We start from the raw sequence: 17024 nt of genomic DNA, 5'->3' as shown, positions 1-17024 counted from the left end.
ACAAGACCAGGTTTCAAAAGAAAATAAAAACAAGTCGTGGGGGACCCTCCCACCCTGCACACTTAAACTTGTTTCTTAAGGACTCCCCAGGAAGCCCGAAGGGGATGGGGTGGGAGGCTGGGGGGAGAGCTCCTAGACCCCGAGGCGCGGCTGCATCCACGCCCAGACTCTCCAGTCTTGGTCTCCTGGGACGGGGTCGGGAGGGGGAGGCGGGGAGGATCCCCAGCCGTACTGCGATTGGCCGAACGGATCCAGCCTGGCTGCGGATTGGTCCGCTTCGAGGGCTTGAAAGGCAGCCGGTGCCGGGCGCCCAGACACTCGCGCGGTCGCACGGCCTCGGCCCTGGCAGCGCAGCCATGGCCCGGCTGCTGCGCGCGTCCTGCCTGCTGCCCCTGCTGCTGGCCGGCCTCGCCCCGCCCGGCCGCGGCCAGGAGAAGGCCAAGGTGAGTGGCCCGCAGGCAGAGGCAGGCCCGGGTGACCCCTTCCTAGCCCGCGCCTTCAGGGCCCCACCTGTGGCCCGCCGCGCTGGCTCCTGGCCAGGGCTCCACCGAACCTGAACCCAAACCCGACTGGTTCTGCTAGGTTCAAGCGGATGGGATAGAGCGGCCTCGCCCAGTTCCACCAAAAGTGGGGGTCACCTCGCTCTGTCCTGTGGTGTTGTGGGGAGTCCGCAGAACAAAGCTGGGAGCCTGGCCTCTGGGTCTCCCTGGGGTTTCCTGGGGAGACCAAAGGAAAGGAAAACCGAATGCAACTGGGGTGGGGTGGGGTGGGTGCTGGCGTCCAAGACTTGCTTGAGGCCAAGAATTACAGACACAGGTAGAAAGCCGGTCGGGGCATTGGTGGAAGGAGCAGACATCTGCGGCCGGAAAGCTTAGGACTGGATGTGCGCAATACTAAGAATTCTGGGCCTCAGTGTCTCCATCTGCAGGGTAGGAGGCAGGGTCACGATGACGCTGAGGACTTTGGAGGGGGCACTTGGAGAAGCTGCCCTTCAGCAAGCTGTGGGAGGCGGGGAAGGTTTCCTGGGCCACCACCCCACCACCCGTGCTGCCTGAGCTGAGACGGCAGGGCAGGCAAGGTCGTCCTGAGCTTTCAGGGGTCCGGGCAGGGTGACTGTGACTGAGGCTGGGGCGGTGAGGGGATGTGGGGTCCAGAGTGGGTCTGTGAAGGTGACGCAGCCCGCTTCTCTCCATGGTTATGGGAGCCAGGGTGGGTCTGGCAGGACAGGTCCTAAGAGATTCATGTCTCCAAAGCCCAGTTCTGCCCCATGCTGTGGAAAGCTGAGCATGGTGGTATACGCAGCTAATCCCAGTATTGAGGAGGCTGGGGCAGGAGGACGACTGTGAATTCGAGTCCAGCCCCAGCTATATTGTGAGGTCAAGGCCAGTTTCAGCTACAGAGCAAAACCCTGTCTCAGCCCCCTGCCCAACCAAAACCAAAAAATCCAAAGAAAACATGTTCATGTAAACTCAAGCGTTGGAGTTCTGTTTCTAAAATCCTCTGGGTCTTGAGTGTTTCAACAAGCTCACAATGCTGGTTGCAGGAGCAGGGTTCTGTCTCAGCCCCAGGGCCATTAGTCTGCTCCGCCTCTGAGCCCGGCCCAGGCTGGATGGCCACACACGCCCATTTCTGTCCAGCCTGTTCCAGATCACCAGCTCAGGAGGCGTCTTGCGGGTGGGAAGGGGCCGAGTCTCATGCTCAGCAAGTGAGTGAAAGTGCAGCGATTGTGGGCAGGCTGGACTAGTGTCAGCCCTGTCCCCTGTCTGGGGACAGCCACAGCGGGGAAGACCTGGCCCTGCTCCAAGCAGGCAGCAGGTAAATGTGGACCCTGTGGTTACCATCATAGCCACGCTTTCTGCATAACTCAGAGGCTGGTTGGGCTCAGAACAGGGTGCCACTCAGAGCCAAAGCTTGCTGGCTGTTGACAGCTAGACATGCCTATCACTATATCCTGGCCCTCAGAGCTGCTAGGAGATACCAGCATGGGAAGGTACCGGCTCCCAGAAGACGCTTTCTTGCCCACTCGGAGCAGGACAGAACTGAGGGACCTCCTCTCTCTCCTTGCTGTAATCCTTTCTCAGTCCATCTCCCTGCCCTTCCTCTACAAAGGACTGCAGAAGCCAGAGGGAGTGACTGCCGTGATGTACATGGAAACCTAGTAACTGCTGTTTCTAGGTGACTAAAGTAGGCAGAGAGGATCATGGGACCCCAGGCTGATATCAGGACTGAAGGGCTCTTAAGGCAGAAGGGCTCTGGTTCCATCCCATAGTGGAGCTGGAAGCCCAGAGAGGCAGCTGGCTAGGCACAGGTCTCCTGCCTCCCACCAGTCCAGAGTGTCTTTCACAGCATTGCGCTGAGGGGAGTGTTGATGGGAGGAGAACCACACAGACCAGCAGCCTTGGCCGGCCAGGGGCTGAGTGTCCCTCCCCACCCCTCAGGCCCACATCACTTGTCTCCTGTCCCTCAAGTCTTCTGCCTCCTCTGGCTGCCCCGTCCAAGACACTGGGCTGCAGGGTTCCATGGGCACAGGGGAGGGGAGAGGCCACATCCCTGGGGTGCAGGGCCACCTGCTGACCCATCATCATTGGCCCAAGCAGCAAGCATGGCGGCTTCACCATCACCTTTCCTCCTAAGGAGGATGCCTGCTGGCCAGTGTTACCATGTTCATACTGCTGGTCCTCCTAGGCCTGTCTCCATCCTTCTGCGGGGACCTCAGGGCTCTGTAACCCTGCTGCAGACAAAACTGTCCCTAGTCCCCAACCCTGGTGGTGCCTGTGCTTCTCAGAGCCTGTTGTGTGCTCCCAATAAATTCTTGCAGCCGTCTGAGAGCCATGTGGGGTCACCCTTCACAAGGCCCAGATGCAGGAAGACCAAGCCCTGCGCCAGGCGTTGCTGTGTCCTCCCCCACCCCCAAGGCTGGTGTCAGCTCATCTTCCTGCTGTTTTCCAGCTGACTATTTATACAGCCCCTTGGTTTTCCTCCTGGTTTCCCGGAGATGGCATGTGGGTCAGGATGGAGCATAGCCAGGGTGGGTTGGGCTGTGTGCTCTGTGCTATTTGCACTGTACAGTGGCGGTGACAATGGGGGCCCTTGGAAGCCTCCACGAAGGCAGGATGTGGCCTTGGATCTCATCCAGCCTCCGGCACCCACAGTCATGGGTGTGGAATATTGGGCTCACTGAGGAAGGGAATCACCTGGCCGAGCAGGCCTGTCACCCGCCAGGCAGGCCTGTGGTGCCTTCAGGAGGGAGACAGCTCCTTCATACCCTACTGGCCTCCCAGTGCCACTGTCACCCAGTCAGGCGCAGGGACCTGGACTCACGGGGTTCCCAGAACCAGAGGAGAGCAGGGAGTGCAGGGACTCTGCACCTCTGCCAGGAAGTCTGCCTTCCTTTTTGCCAGGTGTTTGGGGGCTGTCTTTGTCCCTGCCTAGGATGAAGGCCCAGGAGGACCTCAGAGATCACTGAGGCTTCTGGCCTGGCTTTTCCCTTCCATGACCCCTGCCCCTGCTGAATCATGTCACAGTTAAACAACACCCCTTCTGGAGTACTATCTTCTGGGCTAGAACCCCCTGGATCATGGGCAGTGTCCACAGGTTCATGGACCCCTTCCCACCTCCCCTGCTGGCTTGCCTTCCAGTCACTGGGTTGAGTGTGGCTGGCCAGCTCGAGGGGACACGGGGCAGCCCAAGACCACAGAGTTCGAGGCAGAGCAGGGGGTGGGGCCCTGGTCTCCCTCCCTCCCTCCCCAGCTTAGAGGTTGACTTGGAGCAGCAGCCGGGCGGAGAGGTGTCCTGGTCACCGTCACAACCGTCCAATCACCTGGAACATCTGGTTCAGACCAGGTGCCGTGGCTGCCCTCACGGGCAGAGCGGGCCTCCAGTCTGGTTCCCAGGCCTGCTTCCCTACCGGGACTGTCCTTTCCTTCAGTCTTCCACACCTGGGGCCTCCATTCCCCACACCCAGGCTGCCTCCTCTCGTTGTTTTTCCGTCATGGTGGCCTGCTAAGGCCTCGTCGTCATGGGCCTGGACTGAGTCCCCAGCCCTGCAGCCCCGCGTGGTCAGCCCTCCTGCTAGCAGTTTCCCTCCAGTCCGGCAAATGCCCTGCAGTGGGCACCCCCGTGGGGTGATGATCACGAGGCAGCTCCTGAGTCTGCAGCACCCTGTACTGAATGCTGCGGGCAACCGTTTAGTTTCAGTGTGGCACCGAGGCACTGTGGCCGCCCTGGGAGGGGAGAGGCGCCGAGGCCTCTACTGACTCCCAGTGCCGGGCTCGCTCCGCAGACAGACTGCCACAGCGCTGTGAGCGGAACCATCTACGAGTACGGGGCCCTCACCATCGACGGCGAGGAGTACATTCCCTTCAATAAGTACAGAGGCAAATACATCCTTTTTGTCAACGTGGCCAGCTACTGAGGTCTGACCGACCAGTACCTTGGTAAGAGCCCACCCACCTGCCGCTGCTGTATTCAGGGCTGTGTCTGTCACAAGTCTCAGCTCCACTGTGCATGTGTGTGTGTGTATCTGTCTGTCTGTCTTACTGGAGATAAAACACAGGGCACAGTGCTACTTCTTTAGCCCTTTCTGAGGCAGTGTCTTGCTAAGTGGCGCAGGTTGGACTCAAAACTCGAAATCCTCCTGCCTCAGCCTCCCGGAGTGCTGGGATTACAGGTGTGTGCCACACACCAAGCCTATAGCATGTTTGTGCAGATGACTCCATAAACGATGTGTGAAGGCCTCAGGACACACATAGAGCCTTGGTTATCCTCCTCCATGAGTGGACACCCTGCTCCCGCCTCCCACACCGTGCCTGCAGCAAGAAGCCATAGCTACAGCTTGGTCTTCGTGAGACCCCTCCCCTTCTCTTGGCCCCAGTCTGAAAAGCAAGTGTGGGCACGTGGGGAAGGCGGAGTCTGAAACAAACTTGAGGTGACCCACGTCACCCACCCCTCACCTCAGTAGACTGGCAGTGGAATGGGCACACGGTGACTCCCTAACACCCTCAGGCCTCCCTCCTCAGCTGGGCCAGGGTACTAAGCCCAAGGAGTGGGCAGTCAGTCTGCTGACGGGGTGGGGCTGGCTGGCAGGGCCCAGGTGCTCAGGGCGTGTGAGCTGAATGGATGGATGGATGGCGGGCAGCATGGCCGGCGCCAGTGCTCTGTCCTCAGCAGTGTCTGAGGTGGGCTGAGTGCCCGTACTGAAGACAAAGCCGAGGGTGGGGGGTACTGGGGAGGCTCCCGGGGATCCCAGAGGAAGGAGGGCACTGGACTGGGCTCAGTGCCCAGAAATGCATGGTGCCTGTAGGTGCCAGGGACCTTGCCAGGAGCCCTGGAGCACCTGCCTTGCTGCACCAAGGAAGTGTTCGTCCCTTTTCTCAGCCCAGTCCAACGGGACTGGCGTCAGAGGGCAGGATCTGAACCCCAGCTTTGGGGAATATACTGTATGGGTGAGCCTGGCCCCTCCCAGGCCCCGTGACCTCCCTGTGCAGGGTGAATGGTGGGCACCTTACCAGGCCACCCCTCTGCTCTTCCCGGCCCAGAACTGAATGCACTACAGGAGGAGCTCGCACCTTTTGGCCTGGTCATTCTGGGCTTCCCCTGCAACCAATTTGGAAAACAAGAGCCGGGAGAGAACTCGGAGATCCTCCCCAGCCTCAAGTGAGTGCTCGGTGTCCGGTCTCCCTCGCGTATACACGTGCCCATGGTGCTGACCACCTGCACCATGACACCCTCTGTGAGGAGCCCCCACCCCGCTCCTGGGGTGAGATGCCAGGGCTGCGTGGCAGGGCAGCGCAGAGGGGAGGGTCCTGAGAAAGCCCACTCAGCAGCCCACCCCAACATAGGTGTGTCACAGCCTCTTCCCGGTTCTGTGCCTGCCCCCAGGACCCACCTGCAAATGTTCTTGTTCCACGCAGATACGTCCGGCCAGGCGGGGGCTTCGTGCCTAACTTCCAGCTCTTTGAGAAAGGTGATGTGAACGGGGAGAAAGAGCAGAAGTTCTACACCTTCCTCAAGGTGAGAGCACCACCTACCCCGTCTTGGGGCCCGGAAATGGGTGCTAGGCACACCCTGGGAGCAGCTGCTTAGGGTCTCAGTCATGCAGGCACAGTGGGCTGGTCGGGCTGCCGGTCCTCTAAGTCCCGAGCTGGTGCTCCCTGATCCTTGGTGGGGTTCTGGGCTGCTGTGACCCGGGATTTGGGCGGGGCCAAGTTAAGCCTACACCACTCTCCCTCTGCCCAGAACTCCTGCCCGCCCACCTCCGAGCTCGTGGGTTCTCCCAACCGCCTCTTCTGGGAACCCATGAAGGTCCATGACATCCGCTGGAACTTCGAGAAGTTCCTGGTGGGGCCTGACGGCAGGCCCATCATGCGCTGGTACCACCGGACCACAGTCAGCAATGTCAAGATGGACATCCTGGCCTGCATGCGGCGCCAGGCATCCCTCATGGCCTTGGGGAACTAGCTGCTGCCCACTGTCCCGGCCCTGCCCAAGGAGGCTATGGAGGCCCCGACCAGGAAGAAAGCCCTCCCCACTCCATGCCACGTTTACCTCTGCCCCTGCCCAGCCCAGCCTACCAGGGGTGCCCACAGCCCATGCAGGGGATTGAAACCCTTCTGTCACCCACTCTGATCCAAAACAGTAACTCACTTCCACAAGAGCCCACAGTGCTAGGTCTGATGATCCTGCAGTGACCTGGACTGTGATGTCCGCACCTCCACACCTCACCGCACTGCCCACCCCTCCTTCCTGAAGGGCCCCCAGACCCCATCCCCACCAGCCACGTAGCCCAAGTGCCAGGCCCAAGTGTGGGCCGCGTCTGCATGAGGGAGGGGCCCGAAGCCCAGCGGGCGGACCTCCCCCGAGCCTGCCCCCGGCCAGTTCTTAGTGCATTCAGGCTGTGCCTAGGCAGTGACGCTGCCCCGCCTGTGCCCTGGCACCCCGCCCCCACTCCCCAAAGTAAAGGCCTTTCTGCAGCAACTGAGCCCAGCAGTGCTTCCTCAGCAGTGGCGCCGGCATGTGGGGAGGGAAACAGCTGGGGGCGGCAGGGAGAACTGGGGCCCTCCCCACTGCAGCTGGTGCTGGATGGGTGGGCCTGGCCTGCTCAGGCCTCCTGTAGATGCACAATGATGTAGCTAACTCGGATGAGCAGTAGAGCTACTGCGTGACGGGTGGGTCTGCTCTGTGACTGCTGGCTGGCGAGGTGGTTTCTCCCCCCGGAGTGGGCTCCCACCAGGGTCCTCAGTGCCCCAGCAACTGCGGGCAGACACAGAAGCAGGACTGGAACACACACACCAGTCGCAGGATGCTAACTCAACTTGGATTTATGTCCACGATTTGTGCAAACAGGTGCATAAGGACAGGCAGCCAACCTGTGTGGGCCTGCTTCCTGACATGGGGGCCGGGACCCTGCACAGATGTGGCCGCAGTGGCCTTCACGCTGGGCTGTGGTAGCGATGACGGGCCACTGCCATGGCCTCCTGCTGGTCCCCGCTCGATCTTCCTGCAGCTCTTCCCAGAGGGGTGGGGATGGGCATGGGGCAGCCCTGAAACAGCACTTGAAGCAAAAATCAAACATACACGCAACTGGACCTGGCACCCAAGAGGCCAGAAACACTTCCACAGAGGTTTCGGAAGGAAGGGGCCTGGCTGCACCCCACTCTTAGGAAGGACATCCTGCGCCTTCAGAAGAGGTCGGCAGTCGGAGCTAGCCAGGTCTTTCCATGTGTTGGTGGCCGCCAGGTGTGAGTTCCTCCCCGGGGCTCCAAGGGCACCTCCCCAGTCTTGTGGAGTGCACCGCCTATGCCAGCCTCCTGTTCCGAGGCACTGGCAACACAGCATGTGGCCTCTAGTTCCTCGATGATCTGACATCAGCCAGCTCTGCAAGATGAAGGTGGAGCCAAATGACACAATCTGGTCTCACTGTGGCCCCTCAGTCATTTTTTGCAGACTCTAAATAAACAAAAATTTTGCTGACTTAAAAATTATGTGGTGCAGTTAGTTTTAAGGTCTTACATGGAAACCAGGTCAGTCTCAATGAAGATCAGTGAGTTAGGGAGCAGTTCAGGGTAGGGGACGAGGGGGTGTCAGCTCTGCTGGCCAGACCACCCATCCGAGCAGCCTCAGTCAGGCACAGGACTGGCCAGCCCAATCTCCTCTCCAGGCGCCGATCCGCCCACTCTATCCATCCTCTAGCCTCTGCTCACACTGTCTCCAGAGCGAGCTGGCTCCACTGCAGCTCGATGGCAACTCTTCTACAAAGTTCCTTTTCATGCCAGGATAAACGTGGTCATCCCACCACTTGCTCCTGAGTCCCAAGGGTGAAGCACTGCCTCCCACCCCACGAGAGCTCCAGTGGGAGAAGGGCAGCCACGAGCACCCAGAGTAACCGGGGCCCTGGTCCCTCCCGAGTTACTCGTGGGCAGCATGGCCAGAGGATGCTTCTGGAAACGCCGCTCTGCTCTAAAATGTCCAGTCACTCCACACCATGCTACAGACATGGTCAGTCCCACTGCACGCACCAAGGCCCTGCCCACACCTCCCTCCTCGCCTTGCCCTTCTCCTTCTGCACCTTTTCCTTGGCTGCCCATGCTGGCTTATCTTTGGGCTTCAGGCTGGCCACCTCCCCACACTCCTGCTAAGGCAACACAGCCTGGATCCTAACGTCCCCCTAGGCCTACTCAGTCCAGAAGCAGCTGCACACCTGTGGTTACTGAAAGGCAATGGACTCTCAGAAGGCGGCCCAGTGGGAGGAGGACGGGCACTAGGGGCACAGCCCCTCCTGTTTCTCCTCAGTTCCTGACTGACCCTGAGACTCTGCCAACCCTCCCACGATGCTGGTACTGCCATAGGCCAGAAGTGACGGAGCTGAGTGACCATGGACACTGTGAACCAGAGTCAATCTGTCCTCTTGGGAAGCTGATCACCTCAGGTATTCTTTCCCAGGGGCACACAGCTTACAGAAACCCGGTTGGTCCTGAGAATGGGGTCACCGCTGTGGCCGTCCCTAATGATGCAGGTTGGAAACCTTTGGGACTGTTTTGTAGGAGTCTGGAGGGGCCTGGGCAACACCTCAAGTGCTGCTGTGAGGGGCCAGCAGCACGTCTGTGAGGATGCTGGTCACAGTGGGCGGTACAGGCTACTCACGGGCTTCCGGGGGAAACAGCTCTGCTAGGAGCTGTGCGGAGGCTGCCCTGCTCGCTCTGGCGGGGGACCTGTCTACTCTCCTGGACCGAGTGAGCTAAGCCTAGAGGGCAGGGCTGAACTACCTGGAGGGAGAGATTTCCAGGCCACACAGACATTGGCAGTGGATTTAGCCAGAGTTACTGTGAGAACAGGGAGCAGAGAGGCGAAGCACAAAGATTAGAAAAACGGCTTTTGTAGCCGTTTGTCTACAAAAACAGCACACGCACAGTTCCTGTTGAAGAGAGTGAAGATTCGTGCCACTGAGACAAATGACAGTAGCGGCCCTAAGGTCATCTTGGGAACACCCAAGTCCCCAGCCACTGCAAGCCGCTCGCATCAGGCTGGGGGATGGGGATGGGAAAACAAGGCCAGGGCTGCGAAGGGAAGCAGGGGTATGGACCGCCCGGCCGGCCAGGCCCTGCCCTCCCTATGCCCAGAGAAGAACGTACACCCCAGCCCCGTCCCACGACTGTGTGTGGGAAGCAGGGATATTTCTTCATGGCTTCACAGGGTTCATAGCTGACTCTGCCTTGAGTCTTGGAGCCCTGGGACATGGACTTCAGCCATGCTCAACAGTGAAGACCCTGGTCCCCTTGGGGACCCACCGTATACACTGTGCATGATGAGCCTCCAAGGAGGCTGAGGAGGGCGGGGCCCTCAGCACGTGTCACAGGGGACCCCAGCCTCTCCTGTCCTGTTTCCTAGCTGCCATGAAGTGAGCAGGCCTGGCCTGCCCCGTGCTCCTTCTGAGATGTAGTGCCAGCCCAATCCCAAGGCAGCGAAGCCGAGTGAACATTGAGACTCTAAGCCCTCCTTACGCCCTCAGGTCTATGTCCTGGCAATAGGGAGCAGCGTGTTGCTTTCTGCAAGAACATCTTCCACCCCGACGTCTTCCCCCAGCGAAGGCCATTCATGCCGAGCTGCTATGTGGTATTTAAAATTCACTTCTGCCTCCCTAGACACCAGACTGTCTTCATCCACCGTCTCAGGCCCCTTCCCCCGGCCCAGTGCTGGCATGAAGACTACTACCATGAATGAACGGTCTCGGTGCCCGCACCTTGCAGCCCAAGTACCCTCTGCTCAGCGCCATTTCAGAAAGCTGGGCATTTCTTCCACTGAGGTCAGAAAGCAACACGGCCTCCAAACCAGGCCAGTCCTGTGGGAAGGCATCTCCCTCTCGGGAGACAGCTCCAGTTCGAGGCGACCACACTCACCTGGTTCTGCAGGCCTAGCAGTGGACGCATCCATCACTTGGGAGCTCTGATTCCGAACCCCGCCACAGGGTGGGCGCCAGGTGTATTCTGGCTGCAACAAGACTGGTGCTTAATAATCTGTAACCACACTGGCCGATCACAACAGCACTATGGTGCCTGAGAGTACCAGGGAGACACTGATGTGCGTAATTGTGTGGGTTAATGTTTCCAGGTGAGGAAACCGAGGCTGGGGAAGGTTAAGAAATGTCACCCAGCTCGGAAGCTGTGCTCAACCTCTTAGCTTACGCTGCTCTCCGTGTTTCAAGCTTAGATCACTGGGGAGCACCAGAGAGGATGCCAGGGACTGTCCAGGACAGAGCTGGGAATGTGGCAGAAGTTCAGAAAAGGGGCAGATGACAGCATGTTTTGGAGAAAAAGAAAAAGCAAGGGAAAAGGAAAGAAAATAAGAGGAAAGAAAAGGGAAAGAAAAGAACGAGGAAACACCTAGTCAAGCTCTGGCAGCTGCTGAGTGGAGACTCGGAGGCTGAGCTCCCTCTCACGCCCTGGAGGCCTGAGGGAAGCCTGCTCCCTGCCCTGTGTCTCACTCAGCCTTCTCCACTACGCCAGGGACCTGGTCCCCTGTCCCCTGCTGCAGTGTTAACACCCTCTCTGACCTGCCGCCCTGGCCAGGGTCTCCAGCAGCCTCTGGGTGGACCCTGCAGGGAGGGCACAGACTCACCAGATGGAAGAGGCGTGAGCCAGGGATGGGGGGCGGGTGCTCCATGCCCATGGGGGGTGGAGGGTAGCGGATCTGGGACCAGTCCTCGAAGCCGTGGTGTGGCACCATGGCTGGCATGGGTGGGTAGGCGTAGGGGTAGGCCCCGCACATGTGCTCTGGGTGGGACTCCACGTGGTAGCGCTCTCCTGAGGCCTGTGGGCACGGGTGACCAACAGTGACCACAGTGTCCTCAGTGTTTCCAAGCCTCACTGGACAGCTGGCAGAGGGTGTCAGCATGGCCCCTGCCGCCCCGCCCCATCAGAAGCCGAGATTCGCTGCACGCAGCTCACCTTGGCCTTCCTTTTCTGCTGCCTTAAGGCTTCTCTCGCCTTCTCCTCCTCCTTCATTGCTTTCAGCTGGAGAAGGGGCGGGAGAGAATGATGCAGGTGGTTCCTGGCTAGGCGGGATCCAGGGCCTCCCTGGCCGTGAGAGTGGATTGGCTGCACCCCAGGAAGTGCTGACATGGGTGTGAGCCCCGTTCTTTGTGGTGGTCAGGATGCAGGTCAGGAGGGTGTGCTGCTTCTGGGCTTTCCTCTCAATGTCAGATTCTGCCCTCGACCGAGTGGTGACCCAGGGTCTGTTCCTATATCTGCATCTCTTAGCGTCATAAGGGACAGTGCGGCCAGGGATCTCAGACGCAGACCCCACTGCGCACAAGGGCAAAGGGCCTGTGAGGCCTAGGGGAAGGAGAGCAGCAAGTGCTCTAGAGCCCTCATCTCCCTTTGAAAAGGACAGCCCGCTGGTCCAGCTGCACGCACCTGCGTGTTGGACAAGGTGACCTGGGCCTGCAGCTTCTCCAGCTGCTTCTTGAGCTCCTCCTTCTCCTCGTTCATGCGCTCTCGGTCACTGCGCTCCCGCTGGAAGTCCTCCTCAAAGATCTTCACCTGGCACGACAGGGGCCGGCAGCTCTAAGCCCAGCCCATGTCCCGTGCTCCCCACCCTGGACTGGGCCTCATCACAGGTGGGGTGGGTGCCCTCCTCCTGCCCACACTCCCGACTTGGAACAGAACAGTTCTGCATTCTTCTCCCTTATGTTCCGACTTCAAGGATGTTATCTGAACAAAAATCCATGGCTTAAAAAAAAAGATGAGCAGCCATCAACCAGTAGAGCCTTCCTTCACTGTGGCTGCATAGGTGGGGCCACAGACACGCTGCGTGGCGGTGGTGGTGCTGGTGGTGGTAGCAGTGGGATTTGGTCTGCTGGTGCTAATGACAGGGCTCTGGGGCCCAGGTGGGGACCGTGCAGGTTCTCCCCCTTCCTGCCAATCGCAGACACTGACTGGGACCAAGATGGTTTAGGAGGAGGAAGAGCAGCATTATGTGGCCTGTGAATGTGCGGGGAAGCCAGAGCCTCTCACTCCTCCGTCCCGTGTCCCTCAGAGGACTTTTCTACTTGTAGCAAACACATAGGTTTCTCCATTTACAGTAGAGAAAGGAAGTTCCCTTTTACATACGATTACTTCAACTATGTAGTTTTACATAGCTGCTAAGGCTGGGGCAGAGGGGAATAAGTCACCAAGATGGTAGAGAAGGACATAAGCAGTGTGGGAACAGGCCAGCAAGGGGACCAGGTCACAGGCCCCCTAACTTCCAGCCCCCGAGGAGGCTGCGGCTCCCCAAGCCTCACCTGCTGCTTCAGCAGCTCATTCTGCGTGGCCAGCTCCTGCTTCCTCAGGAGGCTGCCAGCGCCCTCCGGGCTGCCAAAGGCTGTAGGGGATGACGGGGAGGCGTGGATGCTCAGCGCTTCCTCCAGGGCCTGGGGCAGGGAGAGAAGGGACAGGGCCGACAGAAAAGCAAGATCAGAGCCAGGTCACCTTCGAGGACCCTCTTCCTGCTCGCAATGGCAGTAACAACCACCGTCAGCAGTACTATCACCAAACGTAACCCTAACATAACATCCCATGCACATATCTCACAGAAGCCCCTCCAGACCCGGGAGGGCACGACTACTCCCAGACGTGATGGCTGACATGCTGACACCCAGACACCCCAACTGGCTTGTCCGAGGTCACACAGCGAGTGGCCCAGCACGCGGCCTTCACTAGCAGGCCAGTGGGGGCCTGTGGAGCGGGGAGCTTGCTCTTGTGTGTGAGGTTCAGGTCCTGGTCCCTAGGCCAGGGAGGGAAGCTCGGTCTTGACAGCCAGTGGGCCTGAGACGCTGCACCTGTGTGGCTCTCCCCGTCAGCAGGGCACTGCTCCTGCTCTTCTGTGGTCACCAGACTGGATTTTAATTTCTTCTTGTGTGACAGTTTACCTTTCTCACACTGAAGTTAAGTGAACACCAATAAGTAACATTTTCAAAGTAAAAACAGCAAATCCACACCTTCACAAAATAGTCCTTTATAAAGTCAATGGCATGCTCACATCTTTCTTTCCTTGTTTTTTATTTTTTATTTTTTAACAGGGTCTTGCTATGTAGCCTAAACTGGCCCAAACTCAGTTCTCCTGCCCCATCCTGAGAAGCTGGGATTAAAGGTGTGTGCTGGCATACCTGGCACCTCGGGTTTCTGAAGGTCCCCATTAACTGCTTTCCCCATCCACCCTCTCAACACTGAACGTTAGAACTCTGGGCGCCTTCCAAGGTCAGGGGTCCTTCTGCTCCTGGCTTCAGCCCCCTCAATGGACCACTCTACCACCCAGTCTCCACCCTGCATACAGGGCATGCAGAGGTCCCTGGATTGCCCCAGGGCTGTGTGGCCACCCCAGGCTCTAGGGACCCAGGCATCCCCTCAGGGCTCCGTTCTGTCTTCCTCTAGCCCAGGTCCAAAATGAGAGGACCAAGGCCCGGGACAAGGAAAGACTTGCTAGGCCAAAGACACAGCAGGTGGCCTGCCCTGCACCACTCGGCTGTATATGTTTGTCTCGGTCCCCAGCCCTGCCCTGGAAACTTATAGCTTCCTCCTTATGGGGAGCAGCAGAGCTGGGACTTTACCAGCACTCAAACTCAAGAGTCCTCAGAGCTCAGAAGACTCACTTTTCTCCCCCTGGGAACACCCCCGAGGCCAGGATGGGGCATAAAATACCAAAACCAAGAGAAAGGGCTTTTCCATCAGGGCTGGGATCCAGGTGAGCCATATTCACGCCAGTGCCCCAGAAGAGGGCAGGAGGCAGAGGAAAAAGGAACATAGTTGGCACGGAACCAGAACCAAGTCACAAACTCAACAGCGCTGCCAGGCCTGCAGGGATGCTTGCTCACCATACCCCTGCTTGGCACGGGAGCCAGAGCAGGACTCATAGGATCTGAACCAGACAGCAAGAGCAAGGTGCAGAGTCTGCAATGGCTTGGGCTGCCCAGAGGCTGTCCTGCCCCAGCCTGCTCAGCCTGGTGCAGGATGGCTGTGGCTTCACCCAGCATCTAACTGGAAGCCGTACGTGCCCAGATCCCACCACATGGGTAGGCACTGGGAGGTGGCAGATGGCAAAGTGGGCGTTTGCAGGATGGAATCGGCAAGGGGCTGCAAGGGTCACCCCTGTGAGTGGGGGCAGCGACAAGGGGTGCATGATGCAGGCAGCGAAGGGAGCCCCCCACCCAGAACAGCTGGACGCGTACCTTGTTGAGCCGCTGGATCTCCTTCTCCTGGTACTCGCGCTGCCGGGTGAGAGGGCTCAGCTGGTCCTGCAGGTGCTTCACCTTCTGGCGCAGCTCCTTGGCCTCAGCAGTCAACTGCTCCTTGTCCGTCTGCAGGGGCACGAGTCGGGTAAGCAGGGAGCCCCACCTAGCCCTCATCACCAACACTGCTGTCTCCCTTGTTTGGCCATCTTGTACCACTTGTGTGAGGTGACCAGAGGATGCACAGAGACACAGTCTTCCCGCCTGCTGCACAGGAAGCCCTGGCCTCTGCGGAGATCTGGGCTCGCCCACAGCCCCAGGGAGGGGCCTTCAAAGGGCCATGAGCCCCAAATCTGAACAGAGCCTTTTATCTGTGTGCAGCTGCCTAGGAGAAAAGCCAGCTTCCACCAGCCTCACACAGGAGTTTGCTGTGACCGCCAGTGGGGTAAGCTGTCCTTCCCTCTTGAGCCTGGAGAGAGGACACTGAGGCATGAGGAAGGGCATGCTCTGCCCTTGAGCACCAGCTCTGGCTCCTGGACCCCACCCCACAGGAAGAGGTGCTAAAACAGCAGGAGGGGTGGGGGACTGGGGAGGTAGGGGCAGTGCGCTGTGCCTTGCCTCCTCTATTTCAATCTTGGACTTGGCCAGCAGCAGCTTGCGGTCAAAGTCACGCTGTTTCTGCTCCCGCTCGGCCTCCAGTTCCGACACCTGCTTCTGCAGGTCTGCCAGCTTCTGGCGCAGCTCAGTGATCTGGGTTGAGAGGCAGCGAGAGGAAGGGGAGGGCAGAGGCACAGAATGCTGAGGATCTGGGGCAAGCTCCCCTTCACTGGTCCCTGACTATCACCCGGCTTCTCCTCTGAGCCTCCCTGCAAGGCTCCAAACTGCCCAGAGGGCAGCGAGATGAAGATGCCCTGCGGTCACAGCCAGGAGCCCCCGCAGTACCTTGTGCTCATACTGCTGCTTCATGGACCGGAAATGCTGGTCCCACTGCTTGTTCACCTCCAGCAGCTGGGGAAGAGATGGGCTATGAGCAGGGAAGCCCAGAGAGTGCTGCCTCCCCGTCACCACATGGCAGCCTCCCGACATGCGTGCGGTGTGGGGACAGTGGCTGTGAACACCCAGCCTGCCTGCTTCTTACAGGCTGGGCTCTTCGGGTGCCCCTCACTGTCTGCCACCGCACGCTCCCGGGGCTAGCACGGCGAGGTGACAGCCAGCCACCACGTGGTGGACAGTGAGTGTGTGCCTCCCAGGAGGGCCACCTGAGGACCAGGTACCAAATGTCCCCTTCTCATCAATGAACAGATGCCTGGGTGCTGTGCTAAGTGAGGCCAGACAGAAGACGAGGGAAGAGCTGGAATTCTGGGAGCTGCGGGCTGGTGGGGAGCTGAGCCCCTGGCAGACAGGGGTGCCCCTCACCTCCATTCCTGAACTCATCTGCCATCACCTCTTCCCCACCCACAGCTCCCCAGAGGACGCTCCCTGCCCCACCCCCACAATGCCAGGCCTCAGTGGCCACGGGGGTGGGGGGCAGATCTAGGAAGGACAGTGGGCCTCCCTCCTCAGGCAGCTGGCCTGGGACTTGCTGGTTTGGGGGCCAGCAGGGCCTCATCCTGCGGGTTCCAAGAGGGCACAGGGGTCTTCCCTGACTCTGCTACAGACACCCACCTCCATGCGCTGCTGCTCCAGCATCCTCACCTTCTTCTCAGCTGCACCCAAGGCCCCCAGCTCCGGGGCCTTACCTGGCATCACACTGGCCTGAGGAGACAAACAGCAGCCTTCACCAGCACAAGTCTCCATGCAGGCTCAGTACCCATATTCCTTCCAAGGATCCTTACCCCGTGGCCCCAGCCTGCCTCTCCCATCTCCCACCCCAGTACTGGGAGAGGGCCCCAAACCAAAAAGAAGATTGAATAAAAATTTCAATTATTAATGAAAACAGTCACAGAGTCACTTATTGTGGGATAACCTGACAGAACAGAGGTGATCTAGGTTCACAGGACCGTGTGTACCGAGTGCACAGAACTCACTTCTGCGAGACCCCTACCCTGTCCACAGTGCAATCTAACCATGAGAAGATGCAGACAAACCAGACTGAAGAGCAGGCTACCAGGCACCTGGCCAGTGGAGCTCACAGGTGCCAAGATCACAGAAGTGAGGAACAGCTGGCCCAGTCACAGCCGGCAGGGGGCCGAGATGGGCAGCTCAGTGCTGAGTGAGGCCCTGGATTCAGTTGCAGAACAAAAGGACAACGCTGACCTTAGCAGAGCCTGTGGAGGGCAGCTGGGACCTGAGCTCAGCATTATTATCTTTGCATTTAAGACTA

General features: G+C 59.2%; 2 protein-coding genes across 8 annotated transcripts in view; one reads left to right on the top strand and one right to left on the bottom strand.

The window, feature by feature from the left end:
• The first annotated feature begins 283 nt into the window (after positions 1-283).
• Gpx3 (glutathione peroxidase 3) lies at positions 284-6975 on the top strand. The gene is made up of 5 exons (XM_003464498.5): positions 284-443; positions 4283-4436; positions 5538-5655; positions 5913-6012; positions 6238-6975. Exons 1-5 carry the CDS (start codon positions 357-359, stop codon positions 6457-6459), a joined length of 681 nt encoding a protein of 226 aa, XP_003464546.2. The 5' UTR covers positions 284-356; the 3' UTR covers positions 6460-6975.
• Positions 6976-7301: 326 nt separating this feature from the next.
• The window catches only part of Tnip1 (TNFAIP3 interacting protein 1), a 41659-nt gene continuing 31936 nt past the window's right edge, over positions 7302-17024 (bottom strand). For 4 of the 7 annotated variants that reach the window (XM_013146734.3, XM_005001250.4, XM_005001251.4 and 1 more), the window contains exons 9-18: positions 16367-16456; positions 15644-15709; positions 15320-15451; positions 14702-14830; positions 12779-12907; positions 11910-12035; positions 11442-11507; positions 11113-11304; positions 10395-10485; positions 7302-7875 (exon numbers count right to left, since the gene is read on the bottom strand). In XM_013146734.3, the coding sequence (XP_013002188.1) occupies positions 7844-7875; positions 10395-10485; positions 11113-11304; positions 11442-11507; positions 11910-12035; positions 12779-12907; positions 14702-14830; positions 15320-15451; positions 15644-15709; positions 16367-16456 (1053 nt within the window). In that variant the 3' untranslated portion in view covers positions 7302-7843. Of the gene's footprint in view, positions 7948-10394; positions 10486-11112; positions 11305-11441; positions 11508-11909; positions 12036-12778; positions 12908-14701; positions 14831-15319; positions 15452-15643; positions 15710-16366; positions 16457-17024 lie in introns of all 7 variants that reach the window. The other 3 variants (XM_013146735.3, XM_013146736.3, XM_005001253.4) reach the window with 3 other exon arrangements.

This window comes from Cavia porcellus, unplaced genomic scaffold (assembly GCF_034190915.1).
Source record: "Cavia porcellus strain 051 isolate PalLab524CR breed Dunkin Hartley unplaced genomic scaffold, mCavPor4.1 scaffold_19, whole genome shotgun sequence".
In the NCBI taxonomy this organism is placed as follows: domain Eukaryota; kingdom Metazoa; phylum Chordata; class Mammalia; order Rodentia; family Caviidae; genus Cavia; species Cavia porcellus.
Note: the sequence above shows the minus strand (reverse complement) of the source record. Positions and strands in the feature narration are given on the sequence as shown.